General features: G+C 40.0%; 1 protein-coding gene across 17 annotated transcripts in view; it reads right to left on the minus strand.

Annotated features, from left to right (window-relative positions):
- Window positions 1-20,024, minus strand: part of KALRN (kalirin RhoGEF kinase) — a 592,295-nt gene that overhangs the window by 162,268 nt on the left and 410,003 nt on the right. For 4 of the 17 annotated variants that reach the window (XM_036219582.1, XM_036219584.1, XM_036219583.1 and 1 more), the window contains exon 34: window positions 6,155-7,622. The exons of the other annotated variants lie outside the window; for them this stretch is intronic. In XM_036219582.1, coding sequence (XP_036075475.1) covers window positions 7,560-7,622 — 63 coding nt within the window. In that variant the 3' untranslated portion in view covers window positions 6,155-7,559. Of the gene's footprint in view, window positions 1-6,154; window positions 7,623-20,024 lie in introns of those variants that run through there. 17 annotated transcript variants of the gene reach the window in all.

The following is a 20,024-nucleotide window of genomic DNA, read 5'->3' on the forward strand; positions in this document are numbered from 1 at the left end:
AATTCGAGGTCTAGGGCATGATGGGAAACTGGCATGTGGTAACGGTTTAAGCAATCTTTGTAACGCCATCAGACTCATTGAGCTAATTACCTTCCCACTTTAATTTCTGAATTCCTTCCTCAGGAGCTAGAAATGCTGAGCTGATGGCCTCTGCTAGGGTACGCACCTGCTTGGCCCTGTAAGTAACCTTGCACTGTGTTGTTAAGCTAGAATGTCGCCACTTATATTCTGCAACACCAATCATATAGGCCCTCCCTCTTAAATGACCTATTCCATTTCTAAGCCTGTCTGTATGGCCTTGCAGGGTGGACGAAGAGTACTTAGATCATTTTTGATGGCCTGGGTTTGAGGCCTATATCTATGACTCTCCAACAAGTTTGTTGTTGGGAAGGTCCCAGAAATACCAAAAACAAAGCAGCATGTCAGTATCTTCAATACCAAATCAGAATGCATGAAGAATATGGGAAATACAGAGCTTCCTATTTACATTGCTAACTTCTAGTTGGCCTTGAAGAACTTAGCAGTATAAATCAATTTTACCACCGACTTGTTCCTCTCAGGGCCAAGAAGCCCATGCAATTCCTCATGGATCTAGGTGATACCAGAGCAACACCCGGAGCGCCATACACATGGGCTACTCTCAGAGCAAGATTGCCACACCAGTGAAATCTAAACTCACTTCAACATCACCCTGGTACTTCTTTTTACCCCGATGTGTGCCATCACAGCCACCTAGCAGAACGCAGCGCCACCACATCTAATAACACCACAATATGCTTGAGTATAAGACCCATTAGAAGGTCACCAATGACAAGCAACAGAATCTCTGTTATATCCTTACAAATAGAATATTCTATCTTTACACATAGAATAACACTCCTTATTCCACCATCCCCCAAACTCAAATGCTGATACATAGATATGATCTCCCCATCATTGCTATTTTTGAATCCTCTAAATTCTGCCTGTGGCTACCACTATCCACGACCACGCACACCCATTCTAGGCTATATTACCATGCTACTAGCACCCTCGATGGTCATTGGTAAGCCTGGATACAGCTGTGAAAATTCCCAGGACAGGCTTGCAGAGCTGCCAGAAATGAGTTCAAAGGATAGACCTGAGATCTAGTTGCCTATCTGCCCCAACTCCTTGTCTTGGGATTCCACAATTCACCAAGCCCAACCTAAAGCAGAGTAGACTCAAGGCAGCTCTTTTCAGGTGCTGAGGGAGAGAAAGTTGCTGCACATTCAGCTGACCCCGCGTAAACAGGAAGAATGTGTGTCAGTGGCATTCCTGCAGCTGCTCGGTCACCAGAGCTGCAATCTTATCCTTACCTTATGACAGTGCTTTTGGTTTTCTAAACTTGTGTTCCTTTTTGGATTATTAATGTGGAATTTATTTAAAGGCCTCGCATCTTCATAAAATCTTTTTTCCTGGCCTTCAACACCTTTCTATGCATGCGTATTTGTGTACAGGTAGGCACACGCACACGTATACACACTGTTGGATTATGGTCTGCATCTCTTCTTCTCATGGATCCTTTAATATTGACCCAACTAATTGCATCTTCTGCATCCCATTCCATCTCCCTCAACCTAATCTATTTTCGGTCCCTGTGTTGCAGTGGGCAAGAATTAGTTATATATATATATATAGTCATGTTTATAGCACATTTTGGAATATAAAACTCAGCAAAAACACATTCACGCTGGATCTTTCAACAATATGAAATTTCTAATCATTCATCTGATTACGATCCTCACACATTTGACTTGTTATCATCTACATGTGGAATGTCTATAGCAGATTTTAGATCCCACTGCCCCCTTGTTATCACATGCTTTGTGCTGCTGATCCAGATCTCCATGTGTGCCCAGAACTATAGAGTAGAACCCCTGCCTTGCCCACCCTTCTCCCATTTTCTTTCCTTTATGTTAAACTAAAATAATTCATCAATTAGCTTTTCTTGCACACACACACTGAGTACGGAGAATAAAAATGGGGAGAAACTCACACAGGTTTATAATCTACAACTAGAATATATTCGGATGTTGATTATTCTGTATCATTTACAGAGTGATTTTATTATATGCCATGTTCTTTGAGGACAGGATTGTTTCTAACTCATTTTTTTAGCCTATTCAATTGCTCTTACGAGGTTTAGTATATATTAAGTGATTAAGAAATGTTTATTGAATGAGTGGTCCCAATGTCAGTATTGGAGAAAGATGTCAGAATATCAATGGGTTGAGAGACAAATGAGGGCAGTTTTAGAAATTAAACTTCTAAAACCTTAAGCTCCTGGATGATCAAAAATAGTATGGAAGCTTAAGAGAGGAAGCTCTTCGTAACCTGTGGGGTCACTGTCTGTGAGATTCAATGGGAGACTTCACTCTCTCATTATGAGGAATCAGTGCAGGACTGGAGAATATAACCAAAAGGGTAAATACTGGAGGAAAGGATTTTATCTTTCATGTCCGTGATTTTTTTTTTTTTGTATATTTAAATACTTGAAAATGTGATTCACCAGCCATTAGATTTAACAAAATCCATTCTCAAGTTGCTGTATATTTTAGTGATACAGAAAACTTTCAATTATCTCTACTAATGAAATGAAAGCAATGGCATGTATAATCAAAATGCTATTTCTATTTGCCTTTGGGAAGTATTATGTGTGCTTTTCCCCGAGCAGGTTTGCTTTCATAATGATTAGTTCTCTAGCTTAGGCTAATATTAAAATGACTTAGCATTTTCTCTGAACAGTATCTGGTAGTAGGAGAAACATGTTTATGGCAGAGGCTTAGTATTTACCACAATTATTCACCCACATGAATAATCTTGCAGCGAGTGGGATTTTGAACAGAGCAAAAGGCAAAGAGTGACTACATGTTCTGGATTTTAATGGTCTAGGTGTAGAAACCCCAGGAGAAAGCTATAGCTAGTGTTCTGAAGAGTATTAAAGGAGAAAAACCACTGGACTAGTTGTAAAGTGACTAAAGTTTTCATTCTTGATACCTAAGGGAGGCCATATAATCTCTTTATGTCTCAGTTTTCTTATCTATTAGATGTAATAATGACACCTGTTCTGCCTACCTAACAGGTTTAACTGTGTCAAAGGGAGTAATAGGCAAAAGGGCTTGTAAAAGTACTAAATGCTATGAAAATGCGGAGTACTGATAGATAAGCAATAAAATACTGTTATCACCACCTTTTCAGGATCTTTCCTTTGCCCTAACTCCTCAATGCTTGGGCTCTTGGACTGTGGCTTCTGAAACTTACCTCGATTAAAATAAAAGTAACATTTTTTAAGGCTCCTGCTCTTGAGATAGCTACTTTTGATAATGTCCATGGATCCTAATGAATGAATGAATGCATCTTTTCTCAGCTAATAGTTTCATTTTTACAGGGATCTTTAGGCTATAATAGCTTAACCTAGCGGCTCTCAAAGTGTGGTCTCTGGACAAGCAGCACCAGCGTTACCTGGGGACTTTTTACAAATTCAGATTTGTGGGTCCACCCCAGACCTACTCAATCTCGTACTCTGGTAGTGAGGCCCAGCAATCTGTGTTTTAATAAGCCCTCCCGGTGATTCTAATATATACTCAAGTTTAAGAACCCTTATTTCAGCTGAAAGGAAAAAAAAGAGGAAGCTAGGAATTGGGATCTGGGATGTGCTAACGGGAAACCTTGATTCTTCTGAAGGAGGCAGGGGAAGGCATATGGGATTTTTCAATTCACACTGCTCAGCTGTATGTGAGAAAGGGCTGGGTGGGGGGCGGGTATAGAGAGAGTATATGTGTATATAAAATGATCATTTGGCATTTCATTTTCTCAGGACGGTCATTTCCCCAATAACCCTACCTAAAAATGCATCCCTACCTCTGGAGTTCCCTACCTTCCTTTCCTGATTTGTTTTTCTCTCCAGCAATTATCACCTTCTAATATGCTGCTAAGTACTTATTTTGTTTATTGTCTGTCTCCCCCAACTAGAATGCATGCTTCACAAGAACAGTCCATTTTGTTCACTGCTGTGTCTCCGGCTCTGACAACTGTGCCTAGCACTCGATAAATATGTTGAATTAATGAGTGAATGAACGACTGCTGAACCTGGGAGATGAGAACGTATCCAGGTCAAACCAAAACACTGAAACACTTACAAGCACCCTTATTAGGCAGTGTTGCTACAGCGTGGGAGCCTTGCCCCTCTGTTCCTGCTTTGGGTTCTGAAATAACTCGGCAAATAAGGCTTGGTAAATGCCATCCTCAGGGGTTTGGTTCACCATTTTGTTTATCATTACAAAATGTGCTGTCTGGGTTTTCTTAGGCATGGAAACAGTGTACCGAGTGATCAACATGTTTATATGGCTGGCCAGGGTTAAGGGGCATTCTATGGGTGTGCAATAGACTGAAGTGTGACATGGTTGGGAACAAAGTTGCCTACATATAAAAATCAAGAGTTTTGAGTTTTAGTCTTCATTCTGCCCCTGCCTTGCTATATAGTCTGAGGTAAACAGCTTAGCATTTCTGGGTCTCGGTTTCATCTGTTGATCTCAATGATCTCCAAGGTCCCTTCCAGTTTTAATTACACCTGCCTTTATGGGTTACTTGATTAAGTCTGTCCCTCTACTGGTAAGCTCCTTGAAAACTGAGTCTACATTTTCTCCCCTAGTTCGTAATGCTTAGTACCTGGAGGCACTCAACTATTCAGTGAGTGAGCACATCCCTGTGGAAACCAAATGGTGATCTGAGCCTCATCAGCCTGTGTTCTAAGTCAGTGGTCCCCAACCTTTTTGGCACCAGGGACTGCTGCTCCTAAGAGAAACTAATGCCTGATGATCTGAGGTGGAGCTGAGGTGGTGATGCTAGCGCTGGGGAGCAGCTGAAAATAAAGATGAAGCTTGGCTTGTTTGCCCACTTCTCACCTCCTCCTGCGCAGCCCAGTTCCTAACAGGCCGCAGATCGGTACTGGTCCGCGGCCTGGGGGTTGAGGATCCCTGCTCTACACAACTAAGTTGCAGGTACATGGACGTGGGTTGCAAAGGCCCTGGCCTGGAAGGGATCTCCAACCACACAAGGAAGAGCAGATGCTTGCTCTACCTTTCCCCCAACCCCCAGGGCACACAGAAGTTGCAAATTCATTAAAGTGAAGACCATGGCAGTGTAAGAGAGAGAGTCCAGACTCGGCAGTGGGGTTCATCAGCCCTGTGGTTTGAAAAAGCTTAGGTTTGGGGATGGAGAACTTAATTTGAATCACAGATCTGCTATTTTCTGGCTTTATGACTTGGTACAGGTTATTTACTTCGCTTAGCTTTATTAGCCTTTTCATCTGGAAAATGGAGACAGTACTGTTTGCTCTCAGGAAGGCTGTGAAGGTTAGAGGAGATAATGTATATCAAGTGCCTTCCCAGCCCCTGGTATGAGAAAGGTGCTCAGTAAATGGAAGCCTCCGTGTTTGCTTCTGCCTTCCCTATTCTACAATTCCTAACAATGCCTGCTTTCCCAAAGAACTGGCTTATGGGAGCGTCCCAGTCAGTCTGGCTCAAGGGGGATAAAGATTGGGTTAAAAAGTGTTTCTTGAAATATCTATCTTTGGAAATACATTATTTTCTTCTGTTGCTTCCAGTTTGCTTAATGAGATTTTGAGATTTGTAACATGCTATGGTACAATTTTATAAATAAAATTTAACAACTATCATTTGAACATGCTGAGATTTATCACTGAGTAGAAGAGTATGAACTCTGCCTCTCTTATCTGCTGCCTTTGTTTCTCCTTGCACCTTGCTCCCTCCCCTACTCCCTGGGGGAGTGAATTATTCCCCTGTTCCTGCCCTGCCTCTTCCACTTCCTCCCCACTGTACTCATCTACTACCTACGGCCATCTTTATTCTGGAAAATAAATTCTACGGCCAGGCGGCCGGAAGACAAAATTGCTGTGGTTGACGTAATTCTTATTAATGATTGTAACGGCAGTGGTGCTGCCATCATGCCAGACGAATGCTCACTGCATCTGTCCCCAGCTAGACAGATCTTTCCAGAAAGTGGGACGGAGTGGATTCTCGGTAAAATATAAATAAATAATAATAATAAAAATAAAAATAAGGGCCTGAGTACTCAACCCAAAGTATTTATAAATCACTGTATATCAACAGCCTGCTTTAGAATCATTTTATTAGAACACATTCAAGAAAGTGACATACGGAGAAAAAAAAGACAGCAGCAATTCTCAGTCATGCAAATGCCCGTGTCAAGGTTCTCCATTGGATTTAAATTCAAGTACAAAGACAGTCCTTTCCTGAGCCAGGTGCAATTCCAGAGAATGACTCTTTGAATTGAGAGCGCATTTCCTTCGCAAAGTTCAGAACACTGAACAAGTCCCATCCTCACAATTAGATTGTGAGATACATGGAAGTGTAAACTTTCAGGATTTTAAAGAACCCTTTACCCAGCCCTCCCCCATAATCCAGCTAGGGGAAGCAAGCCCGACTTCGGGACCTCTTAGAAATAAGGTTTAGTCTATTGAAAATAAAGCAGTGGGCCTTTAAAAAATTAGAAAATGAATATATATATATACATATGTAATGGAATCATCTTTGCCTCTTGCCTTGGTGTAGGGTTTCCAGGAAACTCTCTGTTAGGAGTTGGGGCTCTCTCTTGAGTATCTTAGAAGCTGGAGGACTTTTTTTATTCTTTAACTTTTTATTATGAAAAATTGCAAACATATACAAAAGTGGAGAGAATGGTATGATAAATGCCCACGTACTCATCATCTAATCTCAACAATTATCAGCATGTGGCCAGACTGTTTTCATTTATTTCTTCTCCTACTTCCTCCTAGCCCCCACTCCCCACTCCCCAACAGGGTAATTTGGAAGCACCTGAAGGCTAGGAGAGTGGTCTCTGAACCAGAGACCTCAGGAGTAAGTGAGGTTAGGGAGGAGTTAGAAAATCATGACGAAACCTGGGTAAGCTGAAGCAAACACTTGTCGGGAAGTGTTTGTTCCATTGTTTAAGGACAGCTAGAGTCAACCCTCCTCTCCTCTACCATAAACTATCCCTTCTTCCTCCTCCCTCTTTCTCATGATGTTGGGGAGGCAGGCTAGATTAGAATGATGGGGTCTTCTAGATTGGAGGCCACTGACAATAGAAACATTCATAGACAAGTATGACCCTCTAATGAACCTGTCCACTCACACTGCAGACCTCTAGGGCAGTGAGGGCCTGGGGTACCTGGTTGTTCCATTTGGGAGATGGGGGAAGTACCTTGGGTCATGAGACCTCTCATAGTTCCCTACTGTCCCACACTTCTAGACTTTGGAGAGAAGCTTGGCAACATCGAATTGCACCCAGTAGAGAAGCAGGGAGCCCTGAGGGGTGAGCCCATGGCCCAGGTTGGCAGGTTTTGCCTGGAACATGTTGCCCTCTGAGCAAAGGCTGCACCCCACACCAGCCCTGCCAGAGCAGTCTCAAGAGAGGTGGGTGATGGGAGTCCAGGTGGGAGGTCTCAACGGCGGCACGGCTAACCCGGAGAGCTGCAGGGACAAGTCCCAGGCTGCGCGCTAAACGTAAGTGGAGAAAGGATCTCCAGGTCCCAGGTGCCACCGAGGAACAAGGTTGCCATCCTGTTAAGAAAAGGGCCGGGGCTCTGTGATTTGCATATGACTTTGCAAAAATCTGCATGAGATCATGTAGCCCTTTATAGAAAACAGAGTTAAATCATCAGTGCAACCTACTGTTATTTCTAGCAACCCAATGCACACAGTGCAATGTGGCAAATACACAGTCATTTTTTTTGAAGAGGAAATGGAGGAAGCAGAGTGCTATGTAGGACATTCCTTAGTCTGAAGGTTCAGAAGAAGCTAACCATGTCCAGGATCCAAATAAGGATCGCCGACTGGCCACTTTTGCTCACTTAGTCAGGGCTCAAATCCAAACACTGTTCCTTGCATTAGTCCCTTGTAGACCACTCCTGCAGTGGCTTCCCAATGTCCCAGACACAGAAACAGGAGTAGAGCCAGGGATATATAAATAGGGATGCATTAAATATGAGGTCCTAGTGGCAGTGATCATTAGTGTTTATACCTTTTTTGTTTTGTTTCAACTTTCAGGGTCGCTATGCCCTACCAACAAGTCTTATTATGACATTCAATCGGGGGAAATAAGAAACTCAGAAAAGTTCACCCATTTATGTAGCAGATCTATAGCAGAAATAGACTTTTAATTCATTGCTTCAAGTGTTTTCACGGTCCATGACATGGGGTGATCCATAATTTTTCCAAGGTATGAGGCCAGTTCATGCAGGCTGCAAGGCCAGTTCAGGGAATGGATCATGGAGTGAGAGACTGAGTGAACAAGAGGGCCATGATATTGACCTGGTGTGGTTGCACTTCCACTACTCGGCCAGGTGAAGTAATAAAGTCACTGCTTCTTTAAGAACAATGGCTCCTCAAAGAAACTCAACGTCTAGTGCGATTGGAGGAGTGACATATTCTAAATAGCAATAACTCAAAGCCAAGAGAAAAGTTCAGGATAAATTAAACAGTATGATGTCACGTTTGACTGTGGCTCAGTTCATGATGTCAAAGGCTCTGTCCTATTTGCCATATAGAAATGAGAAAAAACAGTCTCAAGTTCCCTTAGTAAGAACTCCAGCCAGGCAAAAACTGTTCATTAAGGCAGAGAAAATACTTCACCATCAAGTTCAAATGGTGCTTCACCTGAGCTGTGAGGAAGATGGGGGATACTTAGGATTTAGACAGAGAGAGGAGATGCTGAAGAAAGTCAAGAGCTATACACATGCATTTGTGAAGTAACTCACAGTGAAGGTGCCAGTGGCCACGGAGCTCACCTTTACCAGGGCAAAAGGGGCTTCTGAGTTTCATATAACATTTCATTGATAAAGGGTGGAATCGGCTGTCTGGATTAGCTAGCCTCCCACATAATTCACTGTCATTACCAGTTTAGTTTAAAGATGTGCTATAAGGTCTGAAAAATTTATTTTAGTGGCAAAATTTGTTTTATAAATACTGAATTTGACATTCTGTTCTTTATAAAGTATATCATAAGGAATATAGTCAATAATATGGCAATAAATATGTCAGAGGGCAGAGAAGTACCAGATATATTGGAGTGATCACTTTGTGAATTATATAGATATCTAATCACTATGCCATATCACTGAAACTAACGTATTATTGTATACTAGCTATAATAGAAAAAAAAAACTCATTGAATTGTACCTTGTAAATCTGAGCAACTAATTGTCTATTATATTTCAGTAAAAAAATTCTGAAAAGGGGAGAACAGTTTAAAAAATATTTTTATTATCATTATTATTACCTAATTAATATAATTATTTTTATTGTCATTATTAGGAGCTAACGTTTCTTGAGTGTTTAGCATGTGCCAAGCAAAGTGCTGAGTGTCTGGCATGCATCATTGCACCACAACCTGCACCACGACCTTACAGGTGGGTAATACCATTACCCACATCTTGTAGACTGAGGCACTGAGAGGTCCTGCCCAGGATCATACAACTGGTGAGTGGAGGACAAAAGTTCTGTACTGAGGGTGGCTGGATTCCAAAGCTATCCTTACCCTTGTGCAATGCTGCCTCATGTAAAGGAAAATCCATCTGCTAAATGATACTTGTATGTTTGCGGATTCTAAAGATTCTAAAGCATCCCTCACATATTTTGAGGATCCAATTTATCCTCAAGGACCTAACTAGATATGGTTTGGGTCACATCAGTATATATGTTCATTAGGTTTTGCAGAAAAATTTTATCCCCTCTTAAACCTCAAGTTGTGATTATCTCTGTGCACCTGCCCATCTGTCTGATGATGGTTTCATTTGTGTGACCTCCGAGAAATAAATGCATGTAGGCAAACCAAATACTTGTTCTCTAAAACTCTGAGAAAATAGACATTTTACACAGAAAGCCATTATTTAATGTAGCCCAGCAGGCACCCTGAAAGAGTAAACATCAACGCATAGCTCTTAACTTAAAAAATGACAGCCCTTCATGAGCTCATTGAGATGATTTTTTTTTTTAAAAATCTGGCCTACGGAAAGGATTAGAGAGGAAAGTTTAAGTGGAAGCATGAAAAGAAAAAACGGCCATTGAAACTTTTTTGTAACACAACTGATTTCTATTATTTAGAAAATAACTCTCAGTTTGGAATTCACATGTATTTTCCTTATCTGGTCACCCTATACCTTTGGCATTCTGATTCAGTCAGTAGGCCAGGGTTGGGCCAGGATTACTTTTTTGGAATATTCCCTTGGTAACTCTAAGGGTCACCTGGTTTGGAATCCATAGCACAGAGGCCTTTTCTGTGTCCCAACCACTCTATTGCTAGAAAACCTGAGTTTTGCAGTATTTCAATTGTATTTGTACATCTGCCAAGCTCACATTGTCCAAAAGCCCCTGTCTTTGGCATTTTCCATGAGGAGCAAGAATCAGCGAGACCCCTTTAACAGGACAGTGGCTTTTATTAATCAGACCTTCCCAACATTCTTTCTTTTGTTGAGGGGGATAAGAGCATATAAGATTTCCCTCATCTCTCATATAAATACTTTACATATTTATATGTAAAGTATTTATATGAGACTCCTTCATATAAATACTTTACATATTTATTTAATACACTGTAAGACCCATTCTAATACTAGAAACTCATAATATCAACTTTTTGAGCTACAGAGGGATGTTCTGCCATACCTGGGGGCACAAGAGACATTTCTGGACATCCAGTGGAGTAAAAATAGCCACAAATGGGGAACATATATATTATAATATAGATTTTTAACCTTTCTTGTTCCACAAAGAGTTTGAGGCAACTATTTTGCAAAATATTTTTAAATGCATCTTCAGTTGACTGTCAGTTGTAGATGTTTCTGTCTGATGGATTAGGAAATCACTGAGGCAGGATATGCCTGAATTTACTCCTATGGCTAAGACATAATAAACGGCCTCCTCTAAACTGACTCATGCCTGCCTCTGCAAGGGACAGAAGTCCATGAGCAACTGATACAATAAACACATGGACCATGGAATGGTAGTTTAATTTAGGCATGTTTCATTCAGTTGACCAAGAAGGGGGAAATGAAACAACTTAACCCCATTTGGGCCAAAATATTACTTTGTATATTTTTGCCTGAATCATCTAATTGTTTTTCTTTAGTGGATTTGGCCAGTGGAAGGCACTGTGCAGAGTAGACATCAAAAAGACCTGGGTTTGAATCTCAGCTCTGCCACTTTCTGGTTGTGTGACCCTGGGCAAGTTATTAAACCTCTCTGAGTGACGTTTTCTTCATCTGCAAAATGAGGGTAACGATACTTACCTTGAAGAACTCTCATGAAGATGAAATGGGAGGTTGTACACAAAAAGCCAGGCTCATATTAGGAGTTCAGTAAGAAAGGCAGTTGTTATGGTCAGTTGTTTATGCTGTGGATAATTTCCTTGCAGGCAGCCTCTGTGCCTTTCTCGGCCTGCCCAATTATGGCAGGGACTTCTGAAGGAAAGGACTGTATCTCTCCCGTTGAATGGAGGTGGGGATGTCCTGGGTGGGAACTTTCTGTGCCGTTTGTGTTCCTCTACCTCAAATTTCAAATTAGAGCCCAGACTGGAAATTTTCCTTGATGTAAACATCAGACTTAAAAACTGAGATACAAAACAGGAAAAGTATTGAACTGTGCACATGGAAAACACACAAACACCATGAAATGTATTTTTGGTTTAGCTCTTTTTCAAGAATTGATTTTGTGACCTTTCTGTTTGTTCTTTCAGGCTTTCTACTCTGTCTGAAAGGCCTTCTTTTGAGATAGATGTCTGCGTTTGCTGCTTGTGCTGACCCCAGAGCTCCTGTCTCAAATTCTGCGAGGTTACTGGTAAGGACCAGCTGTCTGAGCAGTCGGCAAGCGGCAGGGAGGCCCTGAGGGGATGCAGAGTTGCGCTCTGCGGGGCTCCCTCCAGACTGACAGGCCAGGTGCAACCCACCTCCAGCATGCCACCCAGAGAAAAGGAATCAGCCATGGTGAGGAGGAGGAAGAATCAATCTTCCCGTTTTTCCTCTTCCCACTTCTCCCTCTGCTCAGGGAACCTCTGAGAGAACTGTGAAAGTAGGCAGTGTGGGAGAAGCATCCTTGAAAACATTTCATGTAATTTTTTGTTTTAAGTTCAGAAAGGTTAGAAACTGCCTCTTAAAGAAGAATTCTTATCAGAAAACATTCCCTCTGCCCTTAGACTGTGGGAGATGAGGGGACAGGGGGGAGGTTGGGGAAGGGGAGAACTGAGTCTTGACCTAATAACAAACCTCCTTTTGAAAGCTTGCTGCCCATCCAAGGGTCACCCATTTCCTTAATGGAAACTCTTGTGTCCTCCTAACGTGGGTCCTAGTGTGTCCACACTGGGTCACCCTGGAAACCCTTCCCTCTGGAATCACAGGGCATTAAAACCAAACTTGAAACATGTCTGTTCTCTCTCTCCTACCGCTTATCTCTTCACGAAATCTCCTTATGAACTTAAAAGTATATTATAAGCCTTTTCTCACCTTTTCTATACTTCTCTAAACGACTGAGTTTTGGAGAAAACCCCGATGAACTCATCATCCCCTTATCATCCCCATCCTCCTATCCCCCAAATTTCCCTTCTTATTCCTTTCACGGTCCAAGCCTCCTGACCTTCACAAACAAAGTTGCCAGTTCCTCAGCTCACAACATCAGCCCCTATTCACTCCCTGGCCACTGTCTCATGTCGAGATACTGAGACGTCGATCACTCTGTTGTGTGTGTCCTTCTTGGGCACCTGTTTGTCCCCTTGTCCTTGGTTAACGCAGACAGTGGACATCAGCAATCATCTAATAATTGTGTCCTTTCCTATCCTTTAAAAATAACATTAGGGTTTGTTTTTGTTTTTGTTGTTGCCAATAAAAGAAATTTTCTTATCACAGAGAATGTGGAAAAAGCTACCATCCAGAAATAACCACTATTTACATCTTGGTGTATTTCTTTCATATATACATACATGTGCTCACATATGTATACACACATATATGTATACATGCATACATAAGCACAAACACACAAATATATACACATACACATCTTTTTTTATGTTTAACAGAAAATTATTCTTTCATATTTAGAGGGGAAAGGAAGACCCCAAACAGGTGGGAAAGAAACGTTAACTGCAGGCTGCTCCTCAGGTAGGCCCTTTGCCTGTGCCAACCACAGCTTTTGGAACGCAGGACTTGGTTTACAATGTCATGGGCCTGATGGCCAGGGAAAAGACCCAAGATATCCCTGCCTCCCAGACCATGTAGGTGAATATTATTTAGAGAGTATATGGGAAACATTTAGAGACACAAATTCATAAATATACACAAACAGAAGTTATACATATAACATAGCATTCAAACAAGTATTTTCTGAGTACTTTCTGTGAATGCCTAACTCTATCTCAGTGTGCTACAGATAACACGAGGTGTCACACGTGAGCCTTGTCTTCATTGATCTCGGGGAGACAAGTGTTCAGACAAAAACTAACCCATAGGAAACAATAGAAAACTGGAAGAAGATGCTGCCTCACAAAGTGTTGAGGGAAGAGACTCCAGAAATCATTCTAATAATAAAGGCGTGTTCCAACAACATTCTTCCTGAGATCAGAAACGTAGCTACCAGGACAGAGAAATAATTTTGGAGACATAGTGATGCAGTACAAGTTGGCAGACAAAGGAAATTATAATTTGAAAGATCATTATATTTTAGTGACAATAATCACACATACCAACCAGAAAACATATGTAAGAAGTGAGGTTTGCAGACAGGAAGTGACCCAGGCAGGACCAGGGGGATGGAGTTTGTGTTCCAGTAGGCTCTAGGTCCTAGAGAATGTTTCTGTGGTTTGGGAGACATGCTTCTCTTATTGAAGCTCCCAGGGATAGACTTCATATACTTCATAAAAATCTAAAGCCAGACCGAAAAATTGTGATCGTTGTGATTATCTATAAAATGTTATTTCAGGAAGAGGACAGAGAATGAAGGAAAACCAAGGCAGCCTAGAGGTCAAGCTGTGGACAGGGGTCTTTGAAAAGGAGAAGATCTGGGAGGTGGTAGATGATGAGTTTAGTTTCATTTCTGTTGACTAGAGTACAGTGAGTCATCCAAGTGCAGTTATGCCAAAGACAGTTGGAAATATGGTACTGGATCCCAGGGTGAATATACTGAAAATGAATCCACAGATAAAACCTGGGATTCTGGGATCATCACATTGTTCTGCCCTAAATAGGGAAGTCGAACCAGGTTACCAGTTTGAGAGAAAAAGGAAATAATTTTCTGATGCCAGCCAGACATCAAATTGGAAACATACGGAGACCAATTATAATTACTGCACCCAGGAGTAATAGTGCTTGTTATGTCACCAGCTGGTGTTGTATTTGCTTGACATTTTTCTGGTTCCTCAGCAGAACCTAGTGTTCGTAATGGTAGGGTCTAGCCTATGTTTCACTGCTGTATCTCCATCCTGGCTCAGTGCCTGGCAAACAGGTGCTCAAAAACTGTGGTGAGCGAATGAATAAATGAGTATGAAACTACCACTAGGAGTAAAGTCACTTCCAAGATATAACCTTGGAATTTTTGTCATGGACGTCAGAATTGAAACAATAGAAATTATTGTTGAAGGTGGGGGAGGATTCAGAGAAAGAAGAATCAGGGGTAGAAGTTCAAGTGCAGATCTCAGAGCATGAAGTAACAAAATTGTCAGATGGCAGATGGAAAGGTGGTGTTTGACAACAGGAGAAAGAGAAGAGGTGTTAAATTGATATACTGGAGGTAGGTGTAAAGGATGAGATTCAGAGTATTGCAGATAAATTAACCTTAGACTGTTTCTGAGTTTGGAGAAAGAATGAGAGAATAAAGGACATGATGCATCCAGGTGAAGATAAAGGTAATTCTGTAACCATCACAGTAAAAACGAACAAATAAACAAAAACAAACAAAAAAACAAAAAACCCTCAGTGTTTCTTGGGTGCTAAACAGGAAAGTCTAAATTCCTGTGAACGGTGTCCAGAGCGAGCCATGGTATGACCCAGCCCATGGTTCCACTCTTACTTCCCACAGCTCACCCCACAGACTCTGGACTTCAACCAGGCATATCTATTCTGTATGCCCCAAACTATCCTATATTTTTCTTTGTTCTTTACCCTTACTCCCAACATTGATACTTCCTGGATAAATTCTATCCATCTAGTAAAATCTAATGCTGAAACTCCTCTGATCTTACAAAACCAGAAGTTTGCTTTTCTTAATTCGGTCTCAATTTCTAGATCTTTCTCTTACCCGCAATGCCTTGTGTGTATTTGTTCTTCATTTATTCATTTCACAACTATTTATTTACCAAATCTCTCCTATGAATCAGTACTTAGTTAGATTTGGTGATGCAGTGGGGATATAAAACAGACATATCTCTGCCCTCATTGACTTAAAGCCTGGTGGAGGAGGTAGTCACATAACCACACGAATGCTTATATTAATGATGCTAGGTACTAAGAAATGACCATACAGAGTATTGTAAGAGATGTGGCTTGAGGAAGAGATCTAGTCAGAGGGTCAGGACAGACTGAGATTGGAAAGAAGAGAGGGAAAAAGGGGTGGACTGTGGCACATGAGGAGGAAGAATTTTCCAGGCAGAGGAAACAAAGGCCCTGTGCACAGGCTTTGAGCTAGGAAGAAACCTGAGAAGGCCAGGGAGGTTGCCAGGCAGGAAATAAGAGAAAGAGCGGCACCAACGAGGCTGGGCAAGAGGGCCAAGGTCCAGATCATGCAGCCCTCATAGGTCATTTTGAGGAGTTTTGTATTCATCCCAAGAGCAAAGGGACGTTATTAAAGGGCTTGAAAATGTAGAGTGATGTGGAGAGCTTGCATTTAAAAGAGATCACCATGGCTGCACAGTGGAGAAGAGATTAGAGGGCGGTAAGAGTGACTGTCTGGGGACCAGTTAGGAGGCTGCTTTCACAGGCCATGTGTGATAGGACAGTGGCTGGAGCAGAGTGGATTATATAGATGCTCAATAAATGCCAAAGGAGTGTAGTATTAGTCTTTTAGAGTCGACTGCTAGGACTGAGAAAAGTTGAGTTTCACCCCTACAAATCATTCCACCAAACCAGAGTCAACATAACCTCAGCTCTCCAGAACCCCTGGGAACTGTGCTTGTCAGGATAATGAAGTTTTCGGGATAACTAAGGGTGAACATTGATACCTTTACTCCCTGTTTTAGCTGTTTTTTATGAATATGTGTACATCTATGACTTCTTAAGCAGAGTAAATTGAACATGATTTACAATTGACAATTGTTGACAATTACAAATACCAAGCTGAGTAATAATTATGGTGTAGTGAAAAATCCAAATAGCATTCTTGGTACCTTCACTAAATAGAACCAAATGGCTGGGATTTTAACTGATGGATTTCCTCCATCAGCCTTTGCTTTCTGAGCTTTACTGTCTCCTCTCTTGCTGTCAGTAGCTCAGAGCCTCAGTGGCTATTATTGTTTCTCTATACAAATAACTTTCTCCTCTTCTAAGTTTCTTATGAGCTAAGCAACTAGATGGCTAAGATGGTAATAATTATATATGAAATTAGTATTCAAGAGGCTTCATTGTGAGCATATATACTTAGTTTTGCTATTTGAACACTACCTTCCTAGGTCATAGTTCTGTTCATCAGATAGCTGTATTTATCATCTTTTTTCTAACATTTATCATTGCTATTGCTGTCTTACCTGTCAAATAATGTACAAAGTAAAATATAACAGACAGATACATTTCAAAAAGTCAATCGATTCTTATTCTTCCATTAAAGCAGGGGTATACTTAGGGATTGACAGAAACCTGCATTATACACAAAGTCTTCATGTTGGTACACTATTCTGTGGAGAAATAAATGGTAAATTGTATTTTTAAAATCTAAATGTAGGAAATCTCTCATATGTCACATCATATGAGGCTCTAACTTAAAAACGTATTGTCTTTAAAATGTCAAATTACATGTTTATCAAGAGAGACTAAAGAGAGAAAAAAAACTAGCCACAGAGTGAGAACAGATGTTTACAACATGTATAACCAACAAAGGACTAATATCTAAAATATAAGAACTCTTAAAAATGCATAAGAAAAACACAGACAATTTACTAGATACAGGGGCAAAACGCTTGAACAGGGACATCATAAAAGAGAAAATCCAGAAGCTCAATAAGGATACGAAAAGGTGTCCAACCTCATTAGTAATTAGGGAAATGCAAATTAAAACTGTAGGCAGATTTTACTACATTATCCATCAGATCTGCAAACAGTTTGATGTCTGACAATGTCAAGTAGAGGCAAGCATATACAGCAACAGAAAATCTCACATATACTGGTAGGAGTGTAAATTTGGTGCCAGCATTTTAGAAAACAGTTTACATTATCTAATAAAGGTGAAGATATATATATATATAGTGTGTATACACACACACACACACACACACACCTACTACCTAGCAATTTCACTCCTAGCTGTACACACAAAACTCCAGTTTATACACACGAGGATATATATACAAGAATATTCATAGCAGCATTGTTCACAATAGCCCTAAACATCCCATGTAAAAAATGAAGAAATAAATTGTGGTATATTCATAGAATGGAACATTACACAAGAATAAAAACGAATGAACAACTTTACACATAAGCATAGGTGATTTCCATAAAAATAGTTGTTGAGCAACAGAAACAAGACATACACACACGAAAACACACAGTATGATTCTAGTCACATAAGATTTAAAAACAGCCACATCGAAACTACATTTAGGAACATATATATAGGAGGTAAAACTATAAAGAAAAGTAAGAGCGTTATTATTTTCACTGTCAGGAGAATAGTTCTCTCTAGGGGAGAAGGACAGCTGTTGACCAGGGAGGGGCACCTGGGGATGAGGTTCTGGAAGGCTGGCAACGCCCTGCTCTTGTGACCTACAAGGTCATTCTATGTATGTTCACTGAATGGTTTTTACACATACGTTCACTTTATAATTATTCATTCGATTGTTTAGTAGTTTTTATATATTTTCAGCATATACATTTTACATTAAAATTCTTAAAAAGTTTAGTATCAACCAGATGTTTATAATAAAGAATGTATTTTACCCATAGAAATGAGTATAAGTAACAGTTAATCAGACAAGCCCATAACTCCTATTAAATAATAGTATAAATTAAATATAGTACATTTCAATAAAATAATAGAAAATAATATAGGTGCAATAATATCAGTTAAACAAAGCATACAAGAGCAATAACAAATCAGGATTATTTTTAAAGTACCTGATATCAGATTGGAAAAGATAAAAACTATTAATGATATACTAGATTGCAAGACTGAAGAAACCAACAGTTATACCTAGCTCGAGAGACTATGGATTGATCCATGCATACTCTCTTTGATGCAGTAATTCTACTTCTAGGAAGTTACCCTATTAATATACTCACAAGTCACAAGTGTGAGAAGCTATATCTCTACAAAGATTACAGCCTTGTTTGTAATGGTAAAAGACTGGATACATCCCATACACCCATCAATAGAGGATTACTTAAATAAATTAGGGTACTGTAAGTAATGAAATACCATGTAGTCATCAAAAAAAAAAAAATGAAGCATCTTTACATATCCTGCTACAAAATTACCCAGATCTATTACATGGAAAAAAGTGTAAAACTACATACTGCATGCTACTACTCGTTCAGACATTTTTAAAAAGAATAAACAAGTGTATATGAGCTTTTGTATTTCTAACTCATGTGCCTAGATGAATATCTACATTTTGAACCATGAATATGTATTATTGCTTCAAAAGTTAATTTAAAAAATCTTTAATGTATGTTTGAGGAAAAACAGATTTAAAAATTAGATGATTATAAGGTTTCAGTAAAGATTCTAAAGGAATTTTTGAATAATACCCTCAGAGCTAACAGCTCATTAAAAAAAAAGTCTACTTCTACATCAAAACAAAATATTTCTTTTGATACAGATGTATCAGTAGCACTGCTCTTTTACATACTGTCAATGATTAGAATAATTATTCTGGGCTCAAAACTGATACAAAGGAGGAGAAACAGAAAGGAAGATGAACTTCAAGGCCAAGGTCACATTTCATTTCTGGTGTAGTCTTCCCTTGCTTCCAAGCTAAATTTGTTGTTCAAAGTTGGTGTACCTCTGCTATAAAACATAGCATATTGTGTGTTAAGTATGTATCTCATCTGACACATTCATTTTGTAATTTCTCTGATGCCCAGCACAGCAACTGGTGTAAAGAAAGTGCTCAGTACACCTGTCTGCTTTCATAAATACATGTAACATGAATATAGTCACCCCATTTGGTATCACATAAGAGACACCTGGGATAAGTCAGAGGACTATGGGACAAGGACAGAGATTGTTCCTATATATCCCCAATCTCCCTGGTATCTCTTCATCAGCAGACACAATAAAATTCTGCTGAATAAAAGAATGAATTGAGTGTTCTAATATATTTGAAGAAATTTTCTATTCTGCCTCTAATTCCATTCTTCTCCGTTAATAGATTTTTCAACTTGGTCATGTGTTAATGGTAGTGCCTACTTGTTTGTCCTCTAAATAACATAACCAATTTAATGGTTTGGATTTTATATTCCCATTACAAGAATTATCTTGAATTTAAATGTTAGAAAACATACCCTAAAAAATCTGTCTCTTTTGATATTTTTCAAGAAAATTTTCATGAATGCAATAAGTGTTCTTAATAGCCTGTGTGTGAAGAGGCACAAATGGTGTGACCATTCCTGTTTTGAGAAGCTGTATGGTGAAGTGGGGTGGGAAGGTGAAACAGCCAGACTGCATTATGGATTCCAGATTCCACAACTTGAAACATCTTCCTTTAGCAAAACTATTCCCCACTTCTCATTCCTTCACATTCTTTTTAAAAAAAAAATCATCAAAAAGTTT

The sequence above is a fragment of the Rousettus aegyptiacus genome, unplaced genomic scaffold (assembly GCF_014176215.1).
Source record: "Rousettus aegyptiacus isolate mRouAeg1 unplaced genomic scaffold, mRouAeg1.p scaffold_m13_p_4, whole genome shotgun sequence".
NCBI lineage: Eukaryota > Metazoa > Chordata > Mammalia > Chiroptera > Pteropodidae > Rousettus > Rousettus aegyptiacus.